The sequence below is a fragment of the Cherax quadricarinatus genome, chromosome 26, assembly GCF_038502225.1.
Source record: "Cherax quadricarinatus isolate ZL_2023a chromosome 26, ASM3850222v1, whole genome shotgun sequence".
Lineage (NCBI taxonomy): Eukaryota > Metazoa > Arthropoda > Malacostraca > Decapoda > Parastacidae > Cherax > Cherax quadricarinatus.
In genome coordinates this window covers 36,230,890-36,256,929 of record NC_091317.1, presented here as the reverse complement: position 1 = coordinate 36,256,929, position 26,040 = coordinate 36,230,890, and the positions used below count along the sequence as shown (strand labels likewise).

General features: G+C 43.2%; 1 protein-coding gene across 2 annotated transcripts in view; it reads right to left on the bottom strand.

Moving 5' to 3' along the window:
- The window catches only part of LOC128689024 (collagen alpha-2(IV) chain-like), a 31,472-nt gene extending 7,177 nt beyond the window's left edge, over positions 1-24,295 (bottom strand). Inside the window, exons 1-4 of one of the 2 annotated variants that reach the window (XM_070088941.1) lie at positions 24,134-24,295; positions 6,974-7,043; positions 1,102-4,107; positions 58-1,065 (exon numbers count right to left, since the gene is read on the bottom strand). In XM_070088941.1, coding sequence (XP_069945042.1) covers positions 58-1,065; positions 1,102-4,107; positions 6,974-7,025 — 4,066 coding nt within the window. In that variant the 5' untranslated portion in view covers positions 7,026-7,043; positions 24,134-24,295. Of the gene's footprint in view, positions 1-57; positions 4,108-6,973; positions 7,044-24,133 lie in introns of both variants that reach the window. The other variant, XM_070088940.1, reaches the window with a different exon arrangement.
- Between the last annotated feature and the right edge of the window lie 1,745 nt (positions 24,296-26,040).

Sequence of the window (26,040 nt, the reverse complement as noted above, 5' to 3'; positions counted from 1 at the left end):
GTCCTCCAGGTGTTCCAGGACCTCCAGGCGTTCCAGGACCACCAAGCATTCCAGGACCTCCAGGTGTTCCTGTACTTCCAGGTATTCCAACACCTCCAGGTGCTCCAGGACTTCCAGGCGTTCCAGGGCCTCCAGGTGTTCCAGGACCTCCAGGCGTGCTAGGTTCTACAGGCGTTCCAGGACCTCCAGGTGTGACAGGTCCTCCAGGCGTTCCAGGTACTCCAGGCGTTCCAAGACCTCCAGGCAATCCAGATGTTCCAGGTCCTCCAGGCGTTCCAGGACCTCCAGGTGCTCCAGGACCACCAGGCGTTCCAGGGCTTCCAGGACCACCAGGCGTTCCAGGACCTCCAGATGTTCCAGGACCTCCAGGTGTTCCAGGTACTCCAGGCGTTCCAAGACCTCCAGGCAATCCAGGCGTTCCAGGTCCTCCAGGCGCTCCAGGACCTCCAGGTGCTCCAGGACCACCAGGCGTTCCAGGGCCTCCGGGTGTTCCAGGACCTCCAGGCGTGCCAGGTCCTACAGACGTTCCAGGACCTCCAGGTGTTCCAGGACCTCCAGGCGTTCCAGGTACTCCAGGCGTTCCAAGACCTCCAGGCAATCCAGATGTTCCAGGTCCTCCAGGCGTTCCAGGACCTCCAGGTTCTCCAGGACCACCAGGCGTTCCAGGGCTTCCAGGACCACCAGGCGTTCCAGGGCTTCCAGGACCACCAGGCGTTCCAGGACCTCCAGGTGTTCCAGGACCTCCAGGTGTTCCAGGTACTCCAGACGTTCCAAGACCTCCAGGTAATCCAGGAGTTCCAGGTCCTCCAGGCGTTCCAGGACCTCCAGGTGCTCCAGGACCACCAGGCGTTCCAGGGCCTCCGGGTGTTCCAGGACCTCCAGGCGTGCCAGGTCCTACAGACGTTCCAGGACCTCCAGGTGTTCCAGGACCTCCAGGCGTTCCAGGTACTCCAGGCGTTCCAAGACCTCCAGGCAATCCAGGAGTTCCAGGTCCTCCAGGCGTTCCAGGACCTCCAGGTGCTCCAGGACCACCAGGCGTTCCAGGGCCTCCGGGTGTTCCAGGACCTCCAGGCGTGCCAGGTCCTACAGACGTTCCAGGACCTCCAGGTGTTCCAGGACCTCCAGGCGTTCCAGGTACTCCAGGCGTTCCAAGACCTCCAGGCAATCCAGATGTTCCAGGTCCTCCAGGCGTTCCAGGACCTCCAGGTGCTCCAGGACCACCAGGCGTTCCAGGGCTTCCAGGACCACCAGGCGTTCCAGGGCTTCCAGGACCACCAGGCGTTCCAGGACCTCCAGGTGTTCCAGGACCTCCAAGTGTTCCAGGTACTCCAGGCGTTCCAAGACCTCCAGGCAATCCAGGAGTTCCAGGTCCTCCAGGCGTTCCAGGACCTCCAGGTGCTCCAGGACCACCAGGCGTTCCAGGGCCTCCGGGTGTTCCAGGACCTCCAGGCGTGCCAGGCCCTACAGGCGTTCCAGGACCTCCAGGTGTTCCAGGACCTCCAGGCGTTCCAGGTACTCCAGACGTTCCAAGACCTCCAGGCAATCCAGGTGTTCCGGGTCCTCCAGGCGTTCCAGGACCTCCAGGTGCTCCAGGACCACCAGGCGTTCCAGGGCCTCCGGGGGTTCCAGGACCTCCAGGCGTGCCAGGTCCTCCAGGCGTGCCAGGTCCTCCAGGAGTGCCAGTGCCTCCAGGTATTCCTATACCTCCAGGCATTCCAGCTCCTCCAGGCAATCCTGTACTTCCAGGCCATCCAGGACCTCCAGATGTTCCACTTCCTCCAGGTAATCCAGGTCCTGGAATGACTCCAGGTGTTCCAGCACCTCCAACAACAACGTTTCCAGGAATGACGCCACTGCTTTCCGAGTCTGGAATGTTTCCAGTGCTTCCAGCGCCACCAGTTCCTCCCGCCCCTCCAGGACCTCCAACTCCAGCTCCACCTACGCTGCCAGGGTATCCGCCACCTCCAGGATATCCGCCGCCTCCAGGGTATCCGCCTCCTCCAGGGTATCCACTGCCTCCAGGGTATCCACCGCCTCCAGGGTATCCACCGCCTCCAGGGTATCCACCACCTCCAGGATATCCACCGCCTCCAGGGTATCCACCGCCTCCAGGGTATCCCCCACTTCCAGATCCACCAACACCTCCGACACTTCCAGGGCCACCAACACCTCCGACACTTCCAGGATGTCCAACACCTCCTGGACCTCCAACGCTCCCAGGGTATCCACCTGCACCTGGCCCTCCAACACTCCCATGGCCACCACCGCCTCCAGGTCCTACAACACCTCCTAGTCCTCCGATTCCTCCTAATCCACTGCCACCCACGCCTCCAGGAGTTCCAGGGCCTCCAACGCCGCCAGGTCCTCCGACACTTCCAGGGCCTCCAGGGCTTCCAGGGCCTCCTCCGCCACCGGGATATCCACCACTTCCAGCACCACCAACACCTCCTGGGCCTCCGACACTTCCAGAGCTTCCAGGGCCTCCTACGCCGCCAGGGCCTCCAGTGCCCCCGGGATATCCACCACTTCCAGAGCTTCCGGGGATTCCAGGGCCTCCAGGGCTTCCAAGGCCTCCGAGGCTTCCAGGGCCTCCAGAACCTCCAACGCCTCCAGTGCCACCAGGATATCCGCCACTCCCCTGGCCTCCGAGGCTTCCAGGGCCTCCGGGTCTTCCAGGGCTTCCAGGTCCTCCAGAACCTCCAACGTCTCCAGAGCCTCCAGTGCCACCAGGATATCCACCACTCCCCTGGCCTCCGAGGCTTCCAGGGCCTCCGGGACTTCCAGGGCCTCCAGGTCTTCCAGAACCTCCAACGCCTCCAGAGCCTCCAGTGCCACCAGGATATCCACCACTTCCACCAACACTTCCTGGGCCTCCGACACTCCCAGGGCCTCCAGTGCCCCCGGGATATCCATCACTTCCAGAGCCTCCAGTGCTTCCAGATCCTCCAGGGCTTCCAGGTTCTCCAGGGCCTCCAGAACCTCCAACGCCTCCAGAGCCTACAGGATATCCACCACTTCCACCACCACCAGCACCTCCTGGGCTTCCGGCACTTCCAGGTCCTGCAACACCTCCAGAGCTTCCTGGGCCTCCTATGCCGCCAGGGCCTCCAGTCGTCCCTGGATATCCAACACTTCCAGGGCCTCCAGGTCTTCCAGAACCTCCAACGCCTCCAGAGCCTCCAGTGCTCCCAGGATATCCACCACTCCCCTGGCCTCCGAGGCTTCCAGGACCTCCGGGACTTCCAGGGCCTCCAGGTCTTCCAGAACCTCCAACGCCTCCAGAGCCTCCAGTGCCACCAGGATATCCACCACTTCCACCACCACCAACACCTCCTGGGCCTCCGACACTCCCAGGGCCTCCAGTGCCCCCGGGATATCCACCACTTCCAGAGCCTCCAGTGCTTCCAGATCCTCCAGGGCCTCCAGGGCTTCCAGGTCCTCCAGGGCCTCCAGAACCTCCAACGCCTCCAGAGCCTCCAGGATATCCACCACTTCCACCACCACCAGCACCTCCTGGGCTTCCGGCACTTCCAGGTCCTGCAACACCTCCAGAGCTTCCTGGGCCTCCTAAGCCGCCGGGGCCTCCAGTCGTCCCTGGATATCCACCACTTCCAGGGCCTCCAGGTCTTCCAGAACCTCCAACGCCTCCAGAGCCTCCAGTGCTCCCAGGGTATCCACCACTTCCTGGACCTCCTGCAGAACCTCCGGTACCCACAGTGCCTCCTGACTGATCTGTGCCAGGAGGTTCTGGCAGAGGCAGATTAGCGGCGGCCCCCGAACACTCGGGCGGGTTCTTAACGGCTTTCGGATGGTTGCAGATGTCAAGATCGTCGTCAAAGACGGTACCGAAAGGACAATTGAAACGAAAGACAGAGAAACGCTTCTTGGTGCCCGTCCAGTCGACACAGCGATAGAAGTTGTGGCAGGAACCGGGCTGGGGAAAGAAGCCCTCTTCGGTGCACGGCAGAAGAGCCAGCTTAGTTAGCATGTTGCCCCCGGCAGTTCGCAAGTTCTTGACGGAACCCACGCCGGAGCTCTGCCGCCATATTGGAGTCATCTTGGCAGTCCTACCTCCAGGTTTCAGGTGAGGCTCGTCCATACTCCGCCCTGCAAACCAAAATGATTATTAAGATTTTATTTTTTTTAATATTTCCCCGAGATACACGCCTTGAAATTCTGTGACAAAATTATCAGGTATAACGCGATACACACATGTGTACATACATTTTGTGTTTTTCTTTCTAAACAGAATCGATGAAACTAGCCGACCTGGACTAACCATCTTTTAAAAAATTGTGTTCATGCATTAAAATCTGTATAAATGGTTTTAGAAAACCAACGAGTTAAGAACAGAAGAAAGAAAGAACACTGCAGCAGGCCTAGTGGCCCATGCGAGGCAGGTCCAATTCACCTCCCGGCTTAAACCAATATTAATAACTGATAGTTCCACAAGTATCTCAGTTATCATGCATTTAAAATATTTATGTATGTGAATTAACGTAGCATGCCAGCCTTCAAATTTTACAAAAAACTTAGACACAGAGTTTACAAAAATTGAGGAAATATATTTAAACTTCACGTACTCGCCTCACTAGAGTCTCCAGATAGTTTGTGTTACCGTGTTCACCATCAATGTAATATAGCATTTTCTTAATGTTTAGAATGATTTTCGAGGAGTTATGGCAACAGTGATTGTGTTGCCTTCAGCAACACAATCATTCATTTATAAGATATGGTAACAAGTTCTACCTATAAAGTACAACACAAACACACATACACACACACACACACATGTATTGCACCGAGAAAGTATTGAGAAAGTTGTAAAATGGGCAGAGAGGCTGGATTTTTAAATCAAAATTCCTCACACCCGCATTGTTCAGATACTTTCTTATAAATGACAGATATATTGTTTGTACGAAAGCTACTTATGGGTTGCCTATACAAAGTAATGAAATATGTTAGCTTGAGAATAGTCCTCACAATGGCTATTGGCCTATAATTTTTTTTTGTGCAACTCTATAGGCTTGAACCTACAAACTCAGACAAGGAAGAAGAGTCTCGGGTTAGGTTAGGTTAACATTTGTCAGGAAACAGAACAAACGTTTCCTCACGCTGGAGCTTTTGGCCACCTGATCGAGGCCTTCCACTGGCTTACCGGTCCACCCCTTTAAAAGTTATGGTTATTTATTTAAAGCATCCATATTCCATAATATAAGAATTATAAATGGTAGCAGAAATTAAATGCATAGCTTATGTAACATACTAATTGGAACGAAAATATAGAATGAACCTTCCGCAGGGTTAAACAACGCTATTAATACATTCCAAGAACAACTTGAAACATACACAAAAACAAATCATAAACAAGTGATTGTAATATACTGCTGAATGTGAATAGGTGTATAACTCACCTGGTTTAGCTTATTTTTTTCGTATAGTAATAATAATAATAATAATAATAATAATAATAATAATAATAATAATAATAAACGGATCGACACCATGCCCAGCCCTTCTAGGGTAGGGTAGGGTAGGGTAGGTGCCTGAGCCAGAGCTTGCAACTCACAAGACTGTCATTCCCATTAGCCCCCTTGGGGCGGGGATGGCAGACCAGAGAGGCCTAGCTTCTCCCTACGAGCCCCGTGAGGGCGGGGAATGTGGCTAGGCCTGAGGACAGTTGATCACAACGGTGAGGAGGTACTTGTGCCTCCTCCCATGGCAGACTTAGGTCTCAGACACTCCCTGGACAGGGAGCCAAGGCCGGGCCACCACTTGGAATAGGCTCGGGCCGGGAGAATACCCGCGAATCAACAATAATAATAATAAACGAGTGTGATGAGACTCATGGTATGCCTTGGTACTACTACTGCAAATACCATATTCATGATTTCGTCTCACAGAATTATATTAAAAGTATTTGCAATTTGATAAGTAATGGACGGATCACTTGGACAATATTCAGGGTTCTCATTTAATGTCTCGTCCCGTGCTTGCCTACTTAAACCACATTCTGTGAAATTAGTGGTACCTCGGGATACGAACACCTCAAAACTCGAACAATTATGTAAGTGTATTCATGTAAGAGCTTTTGTAAGTATTTGGGGGGGGGGTCTGAAACGGATTAATCTAATTTACATTATTCCTTATGGGAACAAATTCGCTCGGTATCGGCACTCGAACAGCCTTCTGGAAAGAATTAAGTTCGTATCCCGAGGTACCACTAACAAGCACACGAGGCTTGCTGATAGCGGGTGAGAAGTCTTCATTAAGTGTTGAAACAGAACTGCAAACCTAAAAAGTTTTATACAGTATTTTTTTCGGCGAAACTGTAATTTCCAGTGTCTTAAATGTTTGATCCATATAATAATAATAAAGGTCAGAGATTCTATAGGCACTCTGAAGGGGAACAAGATGAAGATTTTATTAGCAAAAATTTAATAAAGCATTTTTAAACAGGGAATAAAAGGAGTGGTGTTGGAAGAAGGTTGTGGTGGGGAGGCTAGGGAGGGGTGAAGAGGGGTGCAGGTGGGGAGGACAGGGAGGGGTGCAAATGGGGAGGACAGGGAGGGGTGCAGGTGGGGAGACCAGAGAGAGGTGCTGCTGCTTCAGGTAGCTTCAGCAAGTTGCGGGTAACTGGGGGAACCACTCCAAGAGCTACACAAGTCAATTATTATATTTGTGATGCGCTAAATCCGTAGGGATCATACAGTGCCTAGAAAGCGATTGATAATGAGGTTTGATTAAAGGGAGGAGGGTAGCTCCAGTTCCTCGGATTAGGAGCCTTTCAGCATCAAATCACCACCCTCCCCCCCCTCACTTGAAGAGTACATGAAGGATGAAGCGAGATAAAGTGTGATCTCCCTCTACCGCATTATGTTTAGCAGTAAAATATATAAAGAAACTGGTAAAATTGCTTAAGTTGTACCTGATACAAAGTTTTACCAGATACCAAATTTAACTCGGTACATACCATAGGCGGCTACGGCGAGAACCAGCAGCAGAAATGGCTTAGTCCCCCCCATCGTCGCGCTGCCACAACTCTGAAGGGAAAAAAATAGCGTTTAGAAAACTCTGTATCTAGGTATACATGCTTTATACTATTAATTTAATTACTGCATACTGAAGAATTAATTTTGCTACCTAAACTGGCTTGTATGTCGGTTTGCGTGTGCCGAGCACTAACAGCCGGTTGATCAGGTCCCAATCCACCGCGATTATAATCAAAACAAGGCGCTAAACCTACTAGGGTGATCCACTGCGAGGCTTGGTCATGGACCGGGCCGCTGGGGCGTTGACTCTCGGATTGACCTCCTGGTATTTTATCCGCCAACAGTCATATGATAACTATATTTTCCTCTTTTATGGTAGGAACTACGAGCATAGTAAACATCGCCTACATATATAAATGAGCTGTGCGCATTGGAGATTTTAAGTATATTTTTAGCATCCTGTTACATTTTCTTTGGCTCAGCTGCGATAACAGTCGCAGGGAGTTATTGCAGTGTTACCTGTGTCTGACCCACCAGCGATATCAGTCGCAGGGAGTTATTGCAGAGTGTTACCTGTGTCTGACCCACCAGCGATAACAGTCGCAGGGAGTTATTGCAGTGTTACCTGTGTCTGACCCACCAGCGATATCAGTCGCAGGGAGTTATTGCAGAGTGTTACCTGTGTCTGACCCACCAGCGATATCAGTCGCAGGGAGTTATTGCAGAGTGTTACCTGTGTCTGACCCACCAGCGATATCAGTCGCAGGGAGTTATTGCAGAGTGTTACCTGTGTCTGACCCACCAGCGATAACAGTCGCAGGGAGTTATTGCAGTGTTACCTGTGTCTGACCCACCAGCGATAACAGTCGCAGGGAGTTATTGCAGAGTGTTAACTATGTCTGACCCACCAGCCACAAGTTGAATATTACAGTAGATTTTTTGTCGAAGTATTTGAAGCATGAAATTATAAAATATCACACATACACACACACCATACATAACTTTAAGATGAGGTATGGCAAAGCTCATGGAGCAGGGAGAGAGAGGACCTAGTAGCACTCGGTGAAGAGGCGGGGCCAGGAGCTGAGTCTCGACCCCTGCAACCACAATTTGGTGAATTAGGCGAGTACACACACACACACATCAATATATATATATATATATATATATATATATATATATATATATATATATATATATATATATATATATATATATATATATATATACTATATGCAAAACAACCACTGTGAAAAAATAGAGAAATTCCAAGTGCTTTCGTGACTACTCACATTATCAAGGAACAATGGGGAATTTCTCTATTTTTTCACAGTGGCTGTATTGCATATTCTGAAATCACCTGTTTACTGTGATCTTATTGCATATATATATATATATATATATATATATATATATATATATATATATAAATATATATATATATATATATATATATATAGATATATATGTCATGCCGAATATGTAAAACTGGTCAATTCGCAAGAACTGATTTAAAATTAAGTCCTTTCTAAAATTTTCTCTTATACGTTTAAAGATATATTTTTTTCATTGATGTTAATGTAAAAATTATAATTTTGCTCCAAAAGAATTTTAGAAAACTTACCTAACCTTATTATAACAAGCGCAATTTATTTTAGTCTAACCCAACTAAATATATTTTACATTTGTTTACAGTAATTTAATACTAAACAAACACAGTGAAATATATTTTTTCGTTAGGTTCAGAATGATTTTGGCGAAATTATTACATACACAAATTTTCGCTTGTCCTATATGGCAAGATGAACGTTGCTATTTAAGCCAAGATCGCAAGTTCTGCCTATTCAGCACGACATATATATATCCATCCAGCACACGGTCAAGTTATATCTCCTTCAAGACATACCCCACCCAAACACCCAAGAAGAGCTGTCACCTCCCTTCACCAACACTGAGGAACAACTGGATTTTCATTCCCTTACCAACCTCTTCGTCTGTTTAGAACTTCCCACGAGAACCAACCGAGCATCGCTAACGGCCAGCCGAACAACGCTAACGGCCAGGCGAGAATTGCTAACTGCCAGCGGAGCCCGCTAACGGCCAGCCGAGCGCATTAACCACCAACCCAAGTTCTAAGCTGCTCTAAACTGCCCACTTGCTCATTATTCTGCATCGTCAATCACAACCAGGTGGCCTAGTCTTAGCGTGGCCCAGCCTCAGTGTGCGTCACAGACGTATGTTTTTCCTATCTGTGGCGACCCCCGCTCCTCGCTCTGGTAATCCTGACATAAATATGACGCCGCTACCACCATTCTGGTTACAGAAAATTTTATCTTTTGGAAGTATTGTGCGAAAACAACAAATAATTCATTAATCTTCTTACGTATTTTAAAGTGCGTTTATAGTTTTATAAAATGGTTATATTTTAGGGCTGTTTGAAAGTATACATTGTTATTCTACTTCTCTCGTGAAATCTACGAGGCTTCAAGATAAATCTAATCCAGTGAAGTATTATCAGATAGTAATTTTGTTATTATAAGACTGCATAAAGTAATTTATTTACGTATCTCCAGCTATGTATACTACTACTAATTACTGGAACGTTAGAGGCGGCGAGACTTACTAAACTCTGAGGAAAATGGCTTAGGTTGTTGTTCTTAATGTAACTTACAGGTTATAAGTTATAGTTGCACAAATGTCAGAAGTTTATCACTACGTGTAAATATTTTCTAGCGTTTTTTTTTTTTTTTTTGCACCCATCTTCTCACAATTTGTAATTGTAGTCTCTTGTTTTTTCCCTGCTAGTGTCCGGAAGACAAAAAACAGTGGGACTGAACACCAAAAATTTTCCCATAAAAGTCTGAAAACGCTGAAGACAACTTCGTTGGTTGAAAGAAAAAAAAAAGCCATGATAACCACATATAATGTTATGAAAGGATATGAAAGATTTCAGAGAAATTGTCTTATCATCATCATCAGGAGGGAGGAAATAAGCCACAGTTGTAAATTGAGAAAAGGAGAAGCTAAAGCGACAAGAAAAAATCTTTTATCGTGGAATGGTCCAGCAATATGTTTATAAAAGTTATATTTTTGTGTATTTTTCTACAACTTACTTAGGCCAGTGAAATCAAATTCTGTCACAAACTTATATCCGGAGCAGTTTTACACAATACAACGTTCCAAGTTTTAAATGGGGAGAGGCCACCCCTTGAAGGGGGGGGGGGACATTATTTTCTTTCCAATATGTTGAGTGAGACATTTTAAAGGTCTTCTTTTAAACTAATTGCTTGAGTATATAAAGAATTCCATAATATTAATTTGAGGGCGGCGCTTCTTAGTAAGACTGTTGTGTTGATTACACTGGTCATTAGCAAATCATATTAAAGCTCTTTTTTATACTGATTTAAAAAAAAACACAGACGTTCTATAATTTTTATTTAAGTGGTGGCATCCCAATGGACATTTTTTTTTACATTAAATTAGTTATTAGAGTCGAAGCTTTAGATAATATACCACCTCCTGATAAGCGTGAATACCCAACACCCACCTATTGATAGAGCAGGTGTGGGACCGTGAGTACCCCACACTTAACTCTAAACAAGATGGGTGCAAGAGTGTGAGTTATACCTATCTCCTGACAAGGTGGGTGTAAGGGTACGAGTCCTTCACATCTACCTTCTGGCAAGACAAGTTACTACATCTGTCTCCAGACAAGGCACTTGCAAAGATGTAAATCCCTCTACACTTGCCACTTGAGAAAATAGGTGCAGGAGCGTGAGTCCCTCACACTTGCATCCTAGCACTATGTGCAGGGTCACATAGGATGCAGTCCCCAACACCTGATTTCTGTCAAGGCAGGAGAGTGAGACGTCCACACCCGCCTCCTGACACGGCAGGTGCGTGAAGAAAACCTTTGAATCCTTCCTAAGATCTAGTGTAGGAAAAGTTTCCTTTACTCCTGTACATTAATAGTTCATCTTACATAGGATGCAGTCCCCAACACCTGATTTCTGTCAAGGAAGGAGAGTGAGACGTCCACACCCGCCTCCTGACACGGCAGGTGCGGGAAGAAAACCTTTGAATCCTTCCTAAGATCTAGTATAGGAAAAGTTTCCTTTACTCCTGTACATTAATAGTTCATCTTACGAGATATGAAACATACCAGGGCAACGCTGGGTTATTTATTGTTCTAGTGATGAATAAAGTACTGAAGATGGGATACCACAAGAATAGCTTTAGTCTAGCTAAAAGAAAAGAGATAATAACAGACAGGTAATTATTACCAACAATTACACATACACAAACACACACACTCACCAATAAATCACCTTAACTGCAGGAAAAAATATGTTTAGTTACAAGTTAGAAATACACATCAACAGCAGATAAAAATATAACGGTATAAAATAAAGACACTGAATAAGTTACTGTTAGTATGTAAAGGAAGTTGGCAGAAGATTGGACCACCGAGGATCCTGAGCTCAGTGGTGGTCGGCTGCGCCCACACTTCTAACTGTGAGTTCCGTTACAGAGGTAATAGTGGATGCTTAATGTGTGTGTGTGTGTGTGTGTGTGTGTGTGTTGCTTACGCAGATGAAGGCAGAAAATGGTAGTTGTAATGTATTATGAACAGGTGTCGTCTTGTGACCTGTACACCTGCTTGTAGTATGATAAAGTAGGAATGAAGAACTAGCAAAAGTCAACAGTGAGTAAGTATTTACATATTTCCTTCCCCAAACAACATGCAAGTATATGTACAATGTGTATATACTATGCACATTGTACATATACTCGTAGGTGGGGGAGGAAGAGGAATATAAGTCTATTGTTTCAGGAAGAGGTTGATTTTGCTGTTGGTGATTATGGCGCTAGTGGGTAATTGTGTGTTGGTAACAGTGGTGATAGATGGTACCTGTGGTGTTGGTGATAGTGAAGGTACAGGGTGACTATGGTGTTGGTGACGGGTAGTAGCTGTTAACTGTGATGTTGGTGACAGTGATGGTAGTTGGTAGTTAGTTACTGTGGTGTTGGTGAGACGGTTAACAGCTCAGCCTTCGCTCTACCCACAAGTTTAAGAACCTCTCGTCTCTTCCCTTCCAGAGTTTCCCTTGACTCCAGTACGGAGCTTCTTATCCAGAGTATTGCACATATTTTTTTGCTTCCTCGGATTTAACCTGAGTTCCTCCTCTCTCCATCCTTCCACTCATCCTTCTCAGCTATTTTATGAAGCCTTAGATTTTCACTTATCCTTAACATCATCAACCAACAACAACCACAACGTAAATTAACAAGATCATCAACAAACAGCAGCAACCAACAAACCAACAACGATAACCAAGAACCAACAACGATAACCAAGAACCAACAACAATAATCAGCAGCAGCAACCAACATCACCATCAACAACAATAACCAATAACTAACAATAACCATTAATGAAGACAACCAACAACAACCACCAGTAACAACAATAATGAACAAAAAACCACCACCAACAACAGCTAACAGCAACAACAACCCTAACATCAACAACCACGACAACCAACAACAAATCAGCAGCAACAACCAACCCCAACCCCCAACAACCACAATAACAACCAACCAACCAAAACCACAACAACAAAAGCAATCAAGTCTTCCTGCCTGGTGGAACTAACGCAGACATTACTATTCTAATGTGCTAAACTGTGACCTCCACTCTCCCTCCACTAGTCTAACTGTACACCCAAACTTCCCAAGAAGCTAAACAAGACAATTTCATCTTCAGCTGCGGTGTTCTGTGCCTGGTCAGCTACACACACGCAGATGATCAAAATTAGTATTATATTTTAGAGGATCGTATAGCGTCTTGTGAACGGCAGGTAATCAGACGCGATCTGACGTAAGAATTGGTCCACTTATTTGGATCAAGAGCCCCTCATCGGCATCAAAGATTCTTCCCTCAGAGAAAATGGGTAAAGAATAAGTGACTCGCGCTGGTCGTCCCTCTCGTTGCTTTGTGATTTAAGAGAGACTAAAATTTTGGAAAGGAACATTCGGTTGTCTTCGCTTAAATCTTACACGAAAGTTTAATAGTCTTCGCTTTAAACTTTTATCAATAATTTGACTTTTTAACTTCAGATCTGTGCTTTAAAAACCGTGTGTTTTGTGTGTTTAAAGGCGATTTTCTCTGCCATAATCTGGCAAGACGAGATAAATCCTGCGATGGAAGAAATGTTGTCTTTCCAGGGTTCCATGTAATTGATTTTGTCGCTCTTTAGTATTGTCCCGGTATATTATACCACTACCTATGTACATTTAAATTTGCCTGTTTATGCAGCGCCGCCAGGGGTAGTCATCTCGACCTGCAGCGTCACCAGGGGTAGTCATCTCGACCTGCAGCGTCACCAGGGGTAATCATCTCGACCTGCAGCGTCACCAGGGGTAGTCATTTTGACCTGCAGCGTCACCAGGGGTAGTCATCTTGACCTGCAGCGTCACCAGTGGTAGTCATCTTGACCTGCAGCGTCACCAGGGGTAGTCATCTTGACCTGCAGCGTCTCCAGGGGAATTCATCTCGACCTGCAGCGTCACCAGGGGTAGTCATCTTGACCTGCAGCGTCACCAGGGGTAGTCATCTTTACCTGCAGCGTCACCAGGGGTAGTCATCTTGACCTGTAGCGTCACCAGGGGTAGTCATCTTTACCTGCAGCGTCACCAGGGGTAGTCATCTTGACCTGTAGCGTCACCAGGGGTAGTCATCTTGACCTGCAGCATCACCAGGGGCAGTCATCTTGACCTGTAGCATCACCAGGGGTAGTCATCTTGACCTGCAGCATCACCAGGGAGTATCTTGACCTGCAGCATTTATGGAGGGCACCATCTTGACAGCGCAGTTCACTGCAGGGGCAATTTATCTATACGCGGACTAGCATCACGCAGAGGATATCCAAAGTCTTGACCTGTAGCATCACCAGTGTAGTCATCACTGCAGCATCACCAGGGAGTTAGTCATCTTGACCTAATCACCAGGCAGACTTAGTACTGGCTCCTCGATTAATAGTGTTACTCTTATTGGGTTCTCAGACTAAAATAAACTGAAGAACAGAAGAGGTTATTGCTGAACCTCCCTAAAATCAGTAATTTACAGAGGCCTCACAAAAGTGCATAAGAAGATAATGTAATTTAGCTTTGTCAGTTATTCGCTTAAGTTATCTCAAATGTTATCAACCATGTCCTAAAATTTTTCTAGTTGATTGATGATGAACAGAGGTGAAAGCTTCCTTTTACTTCAGACGAGGCGAAAAACGTGAATAGCATCTGGTGTTTGGGATTATAAGAAATGATGAACCTACTAAGATCGAGGATACTGGAGAGAAGAGCTCTGGCTCCATGCGACTTATGCGATGGTAAGCTCATCAGCTGCTCATACCCAACCTAGTTGTCAGGTCCATTCAGTGAAATGGAGGTTAGCAGCAACATGGAACCTGTCACAAGCTATCAAGTCTAACTGTTTCCCATCTCCATCTTTCTGTATTTACTCCCTATTTTAGCTACACTGACTCTGCCTATATGTCTCTGGAATTTGTTTCCCTCATCACAACTCATATACCAAACCAGACTTTCCTATATCCCTCCATGATCTGATTTTCCAGACTCTCACAAAACCTGTAAGTGAGTCCTTCTAGGCTTTAGATATTTTCAGCACACTACTTTACATCATCACTGCTATTTTATTCCTGTTTTACTGAAAGTCACAGTCACTATCATCCCCTTTCTACTGATACCCAAAGTCAGTCAAGGTCTATAGTCTATTCTAGAGGAATCTTTGATACATGGGATCATCGTCAATCTCCGGTGTACATTTCAGAGAATTTAATCCCTTCTGTAGAAACAATTGATCAGAAACTTTGTTACAAACTAAAGTGATGCAACAGGATGAAGAGTTGGAAGAAAACGAGGACTTAAGTGTATGCAACTTGATAAATGAAGTGAGATTTATAACTTTGTTAAAATAAGAATGTTTCTGGTTTCAGATTACAGTAAGCCTAGAACTCTAAATCTTTGTCGCTCTTTATGCCCTCATCTATGTCGTTTATGTAGATTGTGAACAGCAGGGGGCCCAACACTGACCCCTGTGGAACACCGCTCGTGACGCTTCCCCACTCTGATTTCTCCCCATTTATGCAAACTCTCTGCTGCCTATTTGTCAACCATGCCTCTATCCAGGAAAAAATTTCTCCTCCTATTCCATGTGCTTTAATTTTCCTCAATAGTCTCTGATGTGGGACCCTGTCAAAAGCCTTACTGAAGTCCATATACACAATATCATATTCATTACCATGATCTACCTCCTCAAATACCTTAGTGAAAAAAGTTAATAAATTCGTAAGGCAGGAACGCCCCTTTGTAAAACCATGCTGAGATTCGTTGATTAATTTATGCTTTTCAAGGTGGCTACGAACTGCCTCGGCAATTATTGATTCCATAAATTTTCCCACTATGGAGGTTAGGCTTATTGGTCTATAGTTCGAAGCTAAGGACCTGTCACCTGTTTTGAAAATAGGTATCACATTTGCCATTTTCCACTTATCTGGCACCATGCCAGTTTGTAGTGATATGTTGAAAAGATTAGCCAAAGGTGTGCTAAGCTCCTCTTTACATTCCTTTAGAACCCTTGCATACAGTTCATCAGGGCCTGGGGATAATTCTGCTATAAATACTGCGGACTAGGCTGACTCACGCCAACAGGATATCCTGAAATGTTCTTGAACTTCCCCTCCTGGCAGTGTCACCAACACTGCCAGGAGTCAACAATGATGAGAAGAATTCAGTATTTGAAAGCCTATATTTAAGCAGTTATTGATGAACTTAGTGATTTGTTGCTAATGTCAGCGGTCGATTAAGATAGTAGTTACAGTCTTGAAAATGGCGTCTCAGACTAAAATAAACTGAAGAATACAAAAGAAAAATAGGGTTATGTTCCTTAAACTCCTAAATATGGCAAGCGACTTTTTAGGCCTCCAAATTGTAAGCAAATAAAATGATAATGTAATTGTAGCTGGTTGTCGAGATATATTACGTTTAATGCATTGGTAAGTCTATAAATGTTACAGAAATTGCCTTAAACTATGGTTTCTGGTGAATGTAGATGATTCTGAACAGAGTGAAGAGAGATGCTGTGGCTCTACTAGGCTGAGGTGAAAAATTGTGAATTGTCATCTGAGGTGGATGGTTGTGGACTGTCACCTAAAGTAAATGGTTGAGGCTCTGGCACTAAAGTCGATGGTGTTACTGGAGAAGTAAGAAATTCTGTAATGCATCTCTGGTCGCTTTTCCATGCAGCACTTTATACAGCTGATGGTAAGGCATCATCAGCTGCTCTATACCCCGCAGGGCTTCTAGATTTGTCAGGATCCTATTCAGTGAAAAAATCTGCTAGGTTAGCAGCAACATGGAACTGCTCACATAACTGGCAATGTTAACTGTTTTTCTTCAGGTTCTCCATCTTTTTCTGTTATCTTCCTCCCTTGTATCTGCTCATTGAGCTCTGCCAATATTTCCTCTGGAATTCTGTCTTCGCCATCAACTTCTAAGAACTCATTTACATCATCCTTCAAATCATCAGAGCCATCACATGGTAATCTTCTTGCCAGTTGAGCTGTTTTCTGCACCTGACTCTCAAGCGAGGAAAAACCTGTATAAGTATTTACTATACTAGGCCCCAACTTTCCCAAGACTGTATTTAATTCATTGGGACACTTCATTCCATGCACTTCTAACATAGCTAATGGCATCTGCAATATTAAATTTATTCCAAATGTTTGGTACTGCAAAGTCGGAGTCAGTGTCCACTGATGCAACAAGTTTATGCATCACCTTTTGTGTGTAGTTACACTTGAATGACCTAATAACTCTACGATCCAATGGTTGTATTAAAGATGCTGTATTTAGAGGTAAAAATACAGCTTTTACATGTGGGTGCGCATACAGCAAATCATCCGGATGAGTACAGGAATTATCAAGAGTGAAGAAAACTTTGAAGTCATGTTTTGCCTGCTGCGCAGCCAAAACAAATTAGATTCATTTGTAATACATAAAATTTGTTTTTTTTTTTTACAAAGTAGAAGTGATGCAAGGAGGGAAGAGTATATGGAGAAAAAGAGAGAGGTTAAGAGAGTGGTGAAGCAATGTAAAAAGAGAGCAAATGAGAGAGTGGGTGAGATGTTATCAACAAATTTTGTTAAAAATAAGAAAAAGTTTTGGAGTGAGATTAACAAGTTAAGGAAGCCTAGAGAACAAATGGATTTGTCAGTTAAAAATAGGAGAGGAGAGTTATTAAATGGAGAGTTAGAGGTATTGGGAAGATGGAGGGAATATTTTGAGGAATTGTTAAATGTTGATGAAGATAGGGAAGCTGTGATTTCGTGTATAGGGCAAGGAGGAATAACATCTTGTAGGAGTGAGGAAGAGCCAGTTGTGAGTGTGGGGGAAGTTCGTGAGGCAGTAGGTAAAATGAAATGGGGTAAGGCAGCCGGGATTGATGGGATAAAGATAGAAATGTTAAAAGCAGGTGGGGATATAGTTTTGGAGTGGTTGGTGCTATTATTTAATAAATGTTTGGAAGAGGGTAAGGTACCTGGGGATTGGCAGAGAGCATGCATAGTTCCTTTGAATAAAGGCAAAGGGGACAATAGAGAGTGCAAAAATTATAGGGGGATAAGTCTGTTGAGTATACCTGGTAAAGCGTATGGTAGAGTTATTATTGAAAGAATTAAGAGTAAGACGGAGAATAGGATAGCAGATGAGCAAGGAGGCTTTAGGAAAGGTAGGGGGTGTGTGAACCAGGTGTTTACAGTGAAACATATAAGTGAACAGTATTTAGTTAAGGCTAAAGAATTTTTTGTGGCATTTATGGATTTGGAAAAGGCGCATGACAGGGTGGATAGGGGGGCAATGTGGCATATGTTGCAGGTGTATGGTATAGGCAGTGATGAGTTTATACGAGGATAGTGAGGCTCAAGATAGAGTATGTAGGAAAGAGGGATATTATTTCCCAGTAAAAGTAGGCCTTAGACAAGGATGTGTGATGTCACCGTGGTTGTCTAATATATTTATAGATGGGGTTGTAAGAGAAGTAAATGCGAGGGTCTTGGCAAGAGGCGTGGAGTTAAAAGATAAAGAATCACACATAAAGTGGGAGTTGTCACAGTTGCTCTTTGCTGATGACGCTGTGCTCTTGGGAGATTCTGAAGAGAAGTTGCAGAGGTTGGTGGATGAATTTGGTAGGGTATGTAAAAGAAGAAAATTAAAAGTGAATACAGGGAAGAGTAAGGTTATGAGAATAACAAAAAGATTAGGTGATGAAAGATTGGATATCAGATTGGAGGGAGAGAGTATGGAGGAGGTGAATGTATTCAGATATTTGGGAGTGGACGTGTCAGCGGATGGATCTATGAAAGATGAGATGAATCATAGAATTAATGAGGGGAAAAGGGTGAGCGGTGCACTTAGGAGCCTGTGGAGACAAAGAACTTCGTCCTTGGAGGCAAGGAGGGGAATGTATGAGAGCATAGTTTAACCAACGCTCTTATATGGGTGTGAAGCATGGGTGATGAATGTTGCAGCGAGGAGAAGGCTGGAGGCAGTGGAGATGTCATGTCTGAGGGCAATGTGTGGTGTGAATATAATGCAGAGAATTCGTAGTTTACAAGTTAGGAGGAGGTGCGGGATTGCCAAAACTGTTGTCCAGAGAGCTGAGGAAGGGTTGTTGAGGTGGTTCGGACATGTAGAGAGAATGGAGCGAAACAGAATGACTTCAAGAGTGTATCAGTCTGTAGCGGAAGGAAGACGGGGTAGGGGTCGGCCTAGGAAAGGTTGGAGGGAGGGGGTAAAGGAGGTTTTGTGTGCGAGGGGCTTGGACTTCCAGCGGGCATGCGTGAGCGTGTTTGATAGAAGTGAATGGAGACAAATGGTTTTTAATACTTGACGTGCTGTTGGAGTGTGAGCAAAGTAACATTTATGAAGGGGTTCAGGGAAACCGGCAGGCCGGACTTGAGTCCTGGAGATGGGAAGTACAGTGCCTGCACTCTGAAGGAGGGGTGTTAATGTTGCAGTTTAAAAACTGTAGTGTAAAGCACCCTTCTGGCAAGACAGTGATGGAGTGAATGATGGTGAAAGTTTTTCTTTTTCGGGCCACCCTGCCTTGGTGGGAATCGGCCAGTGTGATAATAAAAAAAAATGTGAAGATTTTAAACTCTGACAAAATTCCTTTTTACCTGACATGTTACTCTAAAATTTTAACTATACACGTGACCTGACTAAAAACTTCAGAACAATGCAAATACATTTAGAATGTTCAGCGAGTAAGGTCGTATATGAGGTCATGTGAGGTCACATGGGAAGTCACATCTCTACAAGTCTTTTGTTGTTTTATTAAGTTTTTGCTGCTAATTAATGGCTAACCATTTCTCAAGTGTGGCTAATTCTTAGTTAAGTGTGAATAACCATTAGTAAATCCTAGGAACTGCGACATTCAAACTATAAGGGACATTATTAGACTTTAATTAATAATAAAGTCGTGTTAGCAAAAAAAAAAAAGAAAAAAAAAACTTGCAGATTGTATCACTGTATAATAACTGGGTGAGAAAGACACGGGAACAAACACTAGGATATATTTATTCGGTCCCAGGACCGAAATGTTTTCTGTGTCATAGTGTTTGTTTACGTGTCTTAAATCAGTTTATTAGTATCTATTACCAAGGTTTACACCATACTGTATAATGAGTGTTTACAGAGAGCAGTTAAATGAGAGAAATGAGAATAAAGAGAGAGAGGAGAGAGGCGAGGCGCTGTGTTGACACATCATTAACCCGCGAAGGAATGAGATGCATAATATTATATAACCTTCCCATTTTCTAATCAAAAATAAAAAAAATATATAGATTTAAAGAAACACAAGTACGAAATTTCACTAAAAAAAAAAAAAAAATGAATCCCATATGTTTTGCTAGCGTTATAAAATATTACGAACATTTTTTTTAAACGATATAAGAACGTGCGTTCTCACATCGCAAGGAAAACAGTTCCTTAAGGCAGCGAGAAAAATCCAATCTTTCCGCGAACGTAATTTTTTTTATTGTTACCGCGAAATTGGAGTTGTTAGCTTGTGGTGTTGACCACATGACTCACAGTAAAGAGCAGACAATTACGGTGGATAGTCAGACGCTTCCTAGTGGACGGTGCAGACAGGTCTAGACAACGGAAGTGAAAGATGTGGCAGGGAATGTATACATGTGTGTGTGTGTGTGTGTGTGTGTGTGTGTGTGTGTAAGTTTGTTTGCGCGCGTATGTGTGTGTGTCAGCGTATCTGTGTTTGTACTTATGTACATATATGTTAACTTGGGAAACAGGCAGAGTTGAAACCCATGGCATGCCAGTCCTGAAACCGTCAGACCAGGGCTCTAACCACTGGCCCGCACAGCTTGTTAGTCTGAGCACTGGTAAGGCATAGGTTCGAACCTTGCCCCTTGACCGAGTTGATTTCTAGCCTGCTAAGACGACCCTCAACAGTTATAATCTAGGTTTGACTTGACTCATTGAACTGTCTCGCCAACACCACCTTCGTCACCTTAGTCATCATCATCATCATCATCATCATCATCATCATAATGTGTATTGGACTTGCCCAGCAGTGCTCCTTCCTTCCTATGAGTGGGTGTGACTTGGACTTGCCTAGCTTGGGCCAGTAGGCCTGCATCCGTGCTCCCTCTTTATGTTTATATAAATATTATCATCATCATAATCCATATCATCACTATCATCATCATCGCCCTCATCCTATCACTATCATCCTCACCATCCTGTTATCATAATTGCTCTCAATATAATCACTACCCTCATCACTATCATCGTCATAATCCACATTTTCATCACTATTACCATCCCATCATTATTATTGCTACCATTTCATCATCATTATCAGTATTTTCAACACATTAAGCGGACAACTGGTGCAAGAAAGTCGTGTCAAGGATGTACAGGTAGGTTGGCCAGGACGGGTCTTGGCTTGGGTTGTCCGGTAGGTTGGCAAGGACGGTTCTTGGCCTGGGTTGTCCGGTAGGTTGGCCAGGACGGGTCTTGGCCCGGGTTGTCAAAGATGTTTTCTAAACTTTATAACAAAGGTTCTCTCTCTTGATTTATTCTCAAGTAGAAGTTTACCAGAGCCAAAAATATCACCACTCAGCCTTGTAAATGCACCTACTAGTATATATATCACCACTCACCCCACTCGGTCTCATAAATACACCTCCTGGTATATATATATATCACCACTCACCTACACAAATCCACCCGGAAAATATATGCAAAAGAGCCTCAGTTTGTCTAAATATGTCAAAATGTCACCAGTCATCTTTTACAAATGTCACCAGTCATCTTTTACAAATGTCACCAGTCATCTTTTACAAATGTCACCAGTCATCTTTTACAAATGTCACCAGTCATCTTTTACAAATGTCACCAGTCATCTTTTACAAATGCAACTCCATATAACTATATCACTACTAAGCACCACAAATACACCTTCTTATGAATAAATTGACATTAAGCCCCATAAATGCTCCTTGTTATGAATAAATTAACTGTAAGTCCCACAAATGCACTTAGTGGTAATTTTTTCACCACTAAGTGCCACAGTTGCACTTATATAAATATCACCACTAAGTCCCACCAGTGAATCATGCGCTCCAAAAATATCACTACTGAGGCACGAAAATACACCTTCAAGTAAATATACTCGCAAAAAGCTGCACAAATGCACGTTCTGGGAAATATATCAGTACTAAACTTCAAAAAAACTGCACCTTCTGGTAAATATCTCACCATGAAGTGACATAAATTCACTTCATTTCGATAACATTTTTAGCTTTTCTGGCTCATACCTCCAGGAAGGTCCTGGCTGCTGAACTTCCTTTGTGAAGTCTCTAACAACCTTCAACTGACATCTTTATGGGGTTTATGCCTCTGTCGAATCAGTTCTACCCTTAAAAGTCTAGAAGTATTTTCTCCCTCTCTTGTCTATCTTTATTTAAGTTCCTCGTTAATAATCTTATCCTGTCAGAAATTATTTTCTTGATTTTTATTTTTTTTTAATATCTTTGTGCATGAACAATAGTTCAACTTTTCTACAATGAGAATATTTCTTTTACTTCTGGAAGTAATATTGTATATAGGTATAATAAGTCTCTTGATAATTATTGTTATTATTATTATTGGTTTTTGCAATTATATTATTTTTTTTGTCAATTATTATTATTGTTATTGCTATTATTATTATTATTATTATTATTATTATTATTATTATTATTATTATTATTATTATTATTATTATTATTATTATTGGAAAGCTGTAAACATGTAGGGGGTCATACAGCTTTTAGAAAGTGGAATAAAAATTGGTTTGATCGAGGGGAAAAGAGTGTATCTATTTCTTAAAATCAAGATCCCTTCAGTAGCATCAAGGTGCTGAAGAGATCTCGTGTTAGTAAACAATAAAAGGGATTTAATCCTAAATTAGAAAGAAACGCGTACTTTATTTACTGGCTTTATTTCAAATACAGTGAGCTTTATAATTTTTATTTCATACAATAAAAATACGAGACGATGAATTATAAAATTATCTCGTGATTTTTTTCGTCACAGGACGCGTTTATCGTGTGATTAATTTATATATGAATGAGTTTCTTTGCAGACATGAAACTCAATGAAACTGAGTGTTTTCACACCGCAATTAGATCTATGTGAATTTACTTCTGAACAGATTTATCATCCACTCTGATACCATGAACCTTGATACGTTTATGGAACAATTTGCAATGTAAACGGACTGACTGATGTAGTACTAGCCAGGTTTATGCTTGATTATAAGTACTTCTGGCAGTTTGGCAGACACACAGGAGACGATCAAATGCAAAGTATGTAGCCATCCCTATGGTCACTATCTTGAAAACTATGTGGTTTATTATTCACATAGATATAAAAACCTATGTGATATGTCAAGATATCTTTTTCATGAAAATAAGACCCACCAGACATTTCTTGCAATGGAGAAATCAACTGTAAATGTAAATCCAGACGTACTCTTGTTAACCCTTTTGGAGCCTAGGTTCCTAGATCTTTTGTGTATCCATATACTTTTGCACTTCCCTCCACACGATGGATATGGGGTGAATAAGAAACTAGCCACTTCAGCGGCAGAATCTAATCTAATTTTTGCGGGCATGTATGTAGTTTTAGATGCACAGATTCGAGTATGTATACATTCTTCGAGCGTTTATATATTAGAGCGTGTGTACATTGGGGAAGTATAAACTGCAGCTGACCCGGCTTCAAGATTGTAAAGTTTATGTACATTAAAACGATCGCAGCTCTGCGAGAAACAATGCAATCTCTTGACTACACAAATACGACTTAGTGACAAACACAACATAGGGTCACACATGACACAGGGTCACACACGACACAGGGTCACACTTGACACAGGGTCACACATGGCACAGGGTCATACATGACACAGAGTCACACTTGACACAGGAACGATCCTTTGATGTAAACATTTTGCTCGGGGCCAGCATTGTCATCCCTCGAACACCTGGTAACTCAAGTAGTAAACAGTGATGGAGTATCATAGTGTCGTTATCTCTAGTCACCGGTAACAGGAAACCCACATGTGGTCCAAGACACGAGAATACTTGATTTTAGTTTCACCTTAGTATGAGATCCCCACGATATATATATATATGTATATATATATATATATATATATATATATATATATATATATATATATATATATATATATATATATATATATAATATATATATATATATGACAATGTTCGTCACCTATCACAAAGATGGTATTCTAAAAACCGTAATAAAGGCCATTAAAGGCGCGCCTTTCCCATCTTAAAAAAACTGAAATTGCAATATATTTAAATCTTTATCAAAGACATAGCAAATATTATAAATTCCAGGCTATATCTTTACCAAATGCTCTTTTTCATAACGTACAATAGTGTCTTGTCATCACTACATGCGGAATGTGTGAGGAGAGGAGCATGCAAAACTGAATGAAGATCGTGCTCTCTCTCAGTACTTACAGTTCATTTGGTCCACCAGAGCAAGCAAGAGTGTGTTCAGTCTATCTTGTGAGAAAATGTAGCTTCCTCTTGGCCCACCAAAGTGGGGGAGACTGGGTCTGGACCGTCCTTTCTCTAGCCGAACTGAACCTCGTCTTGGCCCACCTGGGTATCTCCCAAACTAGATACAGTGTCACTAGTACTATGTCCCGCCCCTTCCTCCTCCGTCTCTCGCCCACTCATCAGCTATGTCCTTGTCCTTGTACGTGACACTTTTCATAACACTGCTTCTGAACACTGATTTCGTATGCAAAATAACGCATATATGTGGGGAGCATAGCAGTCCCTCAGGAAGGGTCTGTCTCCATTATTCTAACACAAACAGCTGAGGAAATGCCCAATGTGTCAGCTTCATGACTTGCTTAGAAAATAATGTTGCTCAGTAATGTTCTTTGCCATAGAGGATATGTTGGTCTTTGTTTCCTCTTCGTCTTCGTCTTCTTCTTCTTCTTCTTCTTCTTCTTCTTCTTCTTCTTCTTCTTCTTCTTCTTCTTCTTCTTCTTCTTCTTCTTCTTCTTCTTCTTCTTATTATTATTATTATTATTATTATTATTATTATTATTATTATTATATTTTTACCAGTGTGGGTAAATTGAATTCCACAAGATAATGCCTTAACACAAAAATACACTTGAGACCATTCTGATGCCAGTCATTTGCATGTACTGATGACATCAACTGGCTTCATGGCCATCTGATGACATCAACACACCTTAGTGAAATATCAACGCTCTTCTCTTAAAAAAAAACACAGGTTGCTCAATGCTAGTTTACGTCTTTGTAATAGTACTCAATTTTGAATACAGCCAGGATGTTGCATCTTGAGCATTCTTCATTGTTGCAACTGGATTAAGGTGCTTTTTATATGCCCGTAATTGTCTCTAGAAGTTTAGCAGCGCTTGTACTCGTTCTTCTCTGTGTGTGTTTAATTTAGTTTAGTGTCTGCATATTCACCAGTAGCTGCTTCTTGTTGTGTATTCAACAGTGTATATACCTCAGCCATTCCATCAATTATTCCTCTTCCCACCCATCCTTTCATAACCACACACTTCTGCTACACACTCGAGCATTGCTCTCTTCTACTCCATACATCTTCCACTTCCTTCTCTGCACCTCTACTTTCTCTTTCTTCCACCTTCTGTCTCATTTTTCATTCATTTTCACTTACCACTTATCCAGTGATGCCCCGGATGATATGGAAGCTTTCTACTGAGTTCGCGAGTAATAAAGACACATTTATGAGAACGTGGAAGTGTGTGAGAAGACAGGACGCGGAATACAGCTTTGAGGAACATGCATTACAACGTATGAAGAAAAAAAAAAATTGGGAATAGTTATGGAACAAGGTATATAAACAAATATAACTATCAATCATACAACTTCAGCAGTATTTGCAAAATTAGCAAACTTAAGAAGTATTGTCAAGAACGTGAACAAAGAATCAAGAACAATATTTATATACAGATTAAGTTAAGCCCGTCCTAGAGCCCACACCTGATCAAATATATGAAGAAACTCCAGTTTAAAATATCTGCAACGAGTAAAGTACCGTAATTGAAAGAGATGGACCACGAGAAGTTTATGAAGCCTAGAAGAAAAGAGGACCAGAAAAGTTATGGTCACGACTTACAACTAGAGCAGATGAGGACAGGTTGAAGAGGTTGAGACAGAGAGTACACACACATTACAGCTGTAAAATTGGATGAGTCACAGGAACGCTGGGACAGTTTATTAGTCTCAGTGTATTAACATACATACACACACACACACACACACACACACACACACACACACACACACACACACACACACACACACACACACACACACAGTTTTCACTGTCTTGTCCACGCTGCAATACAAATTTG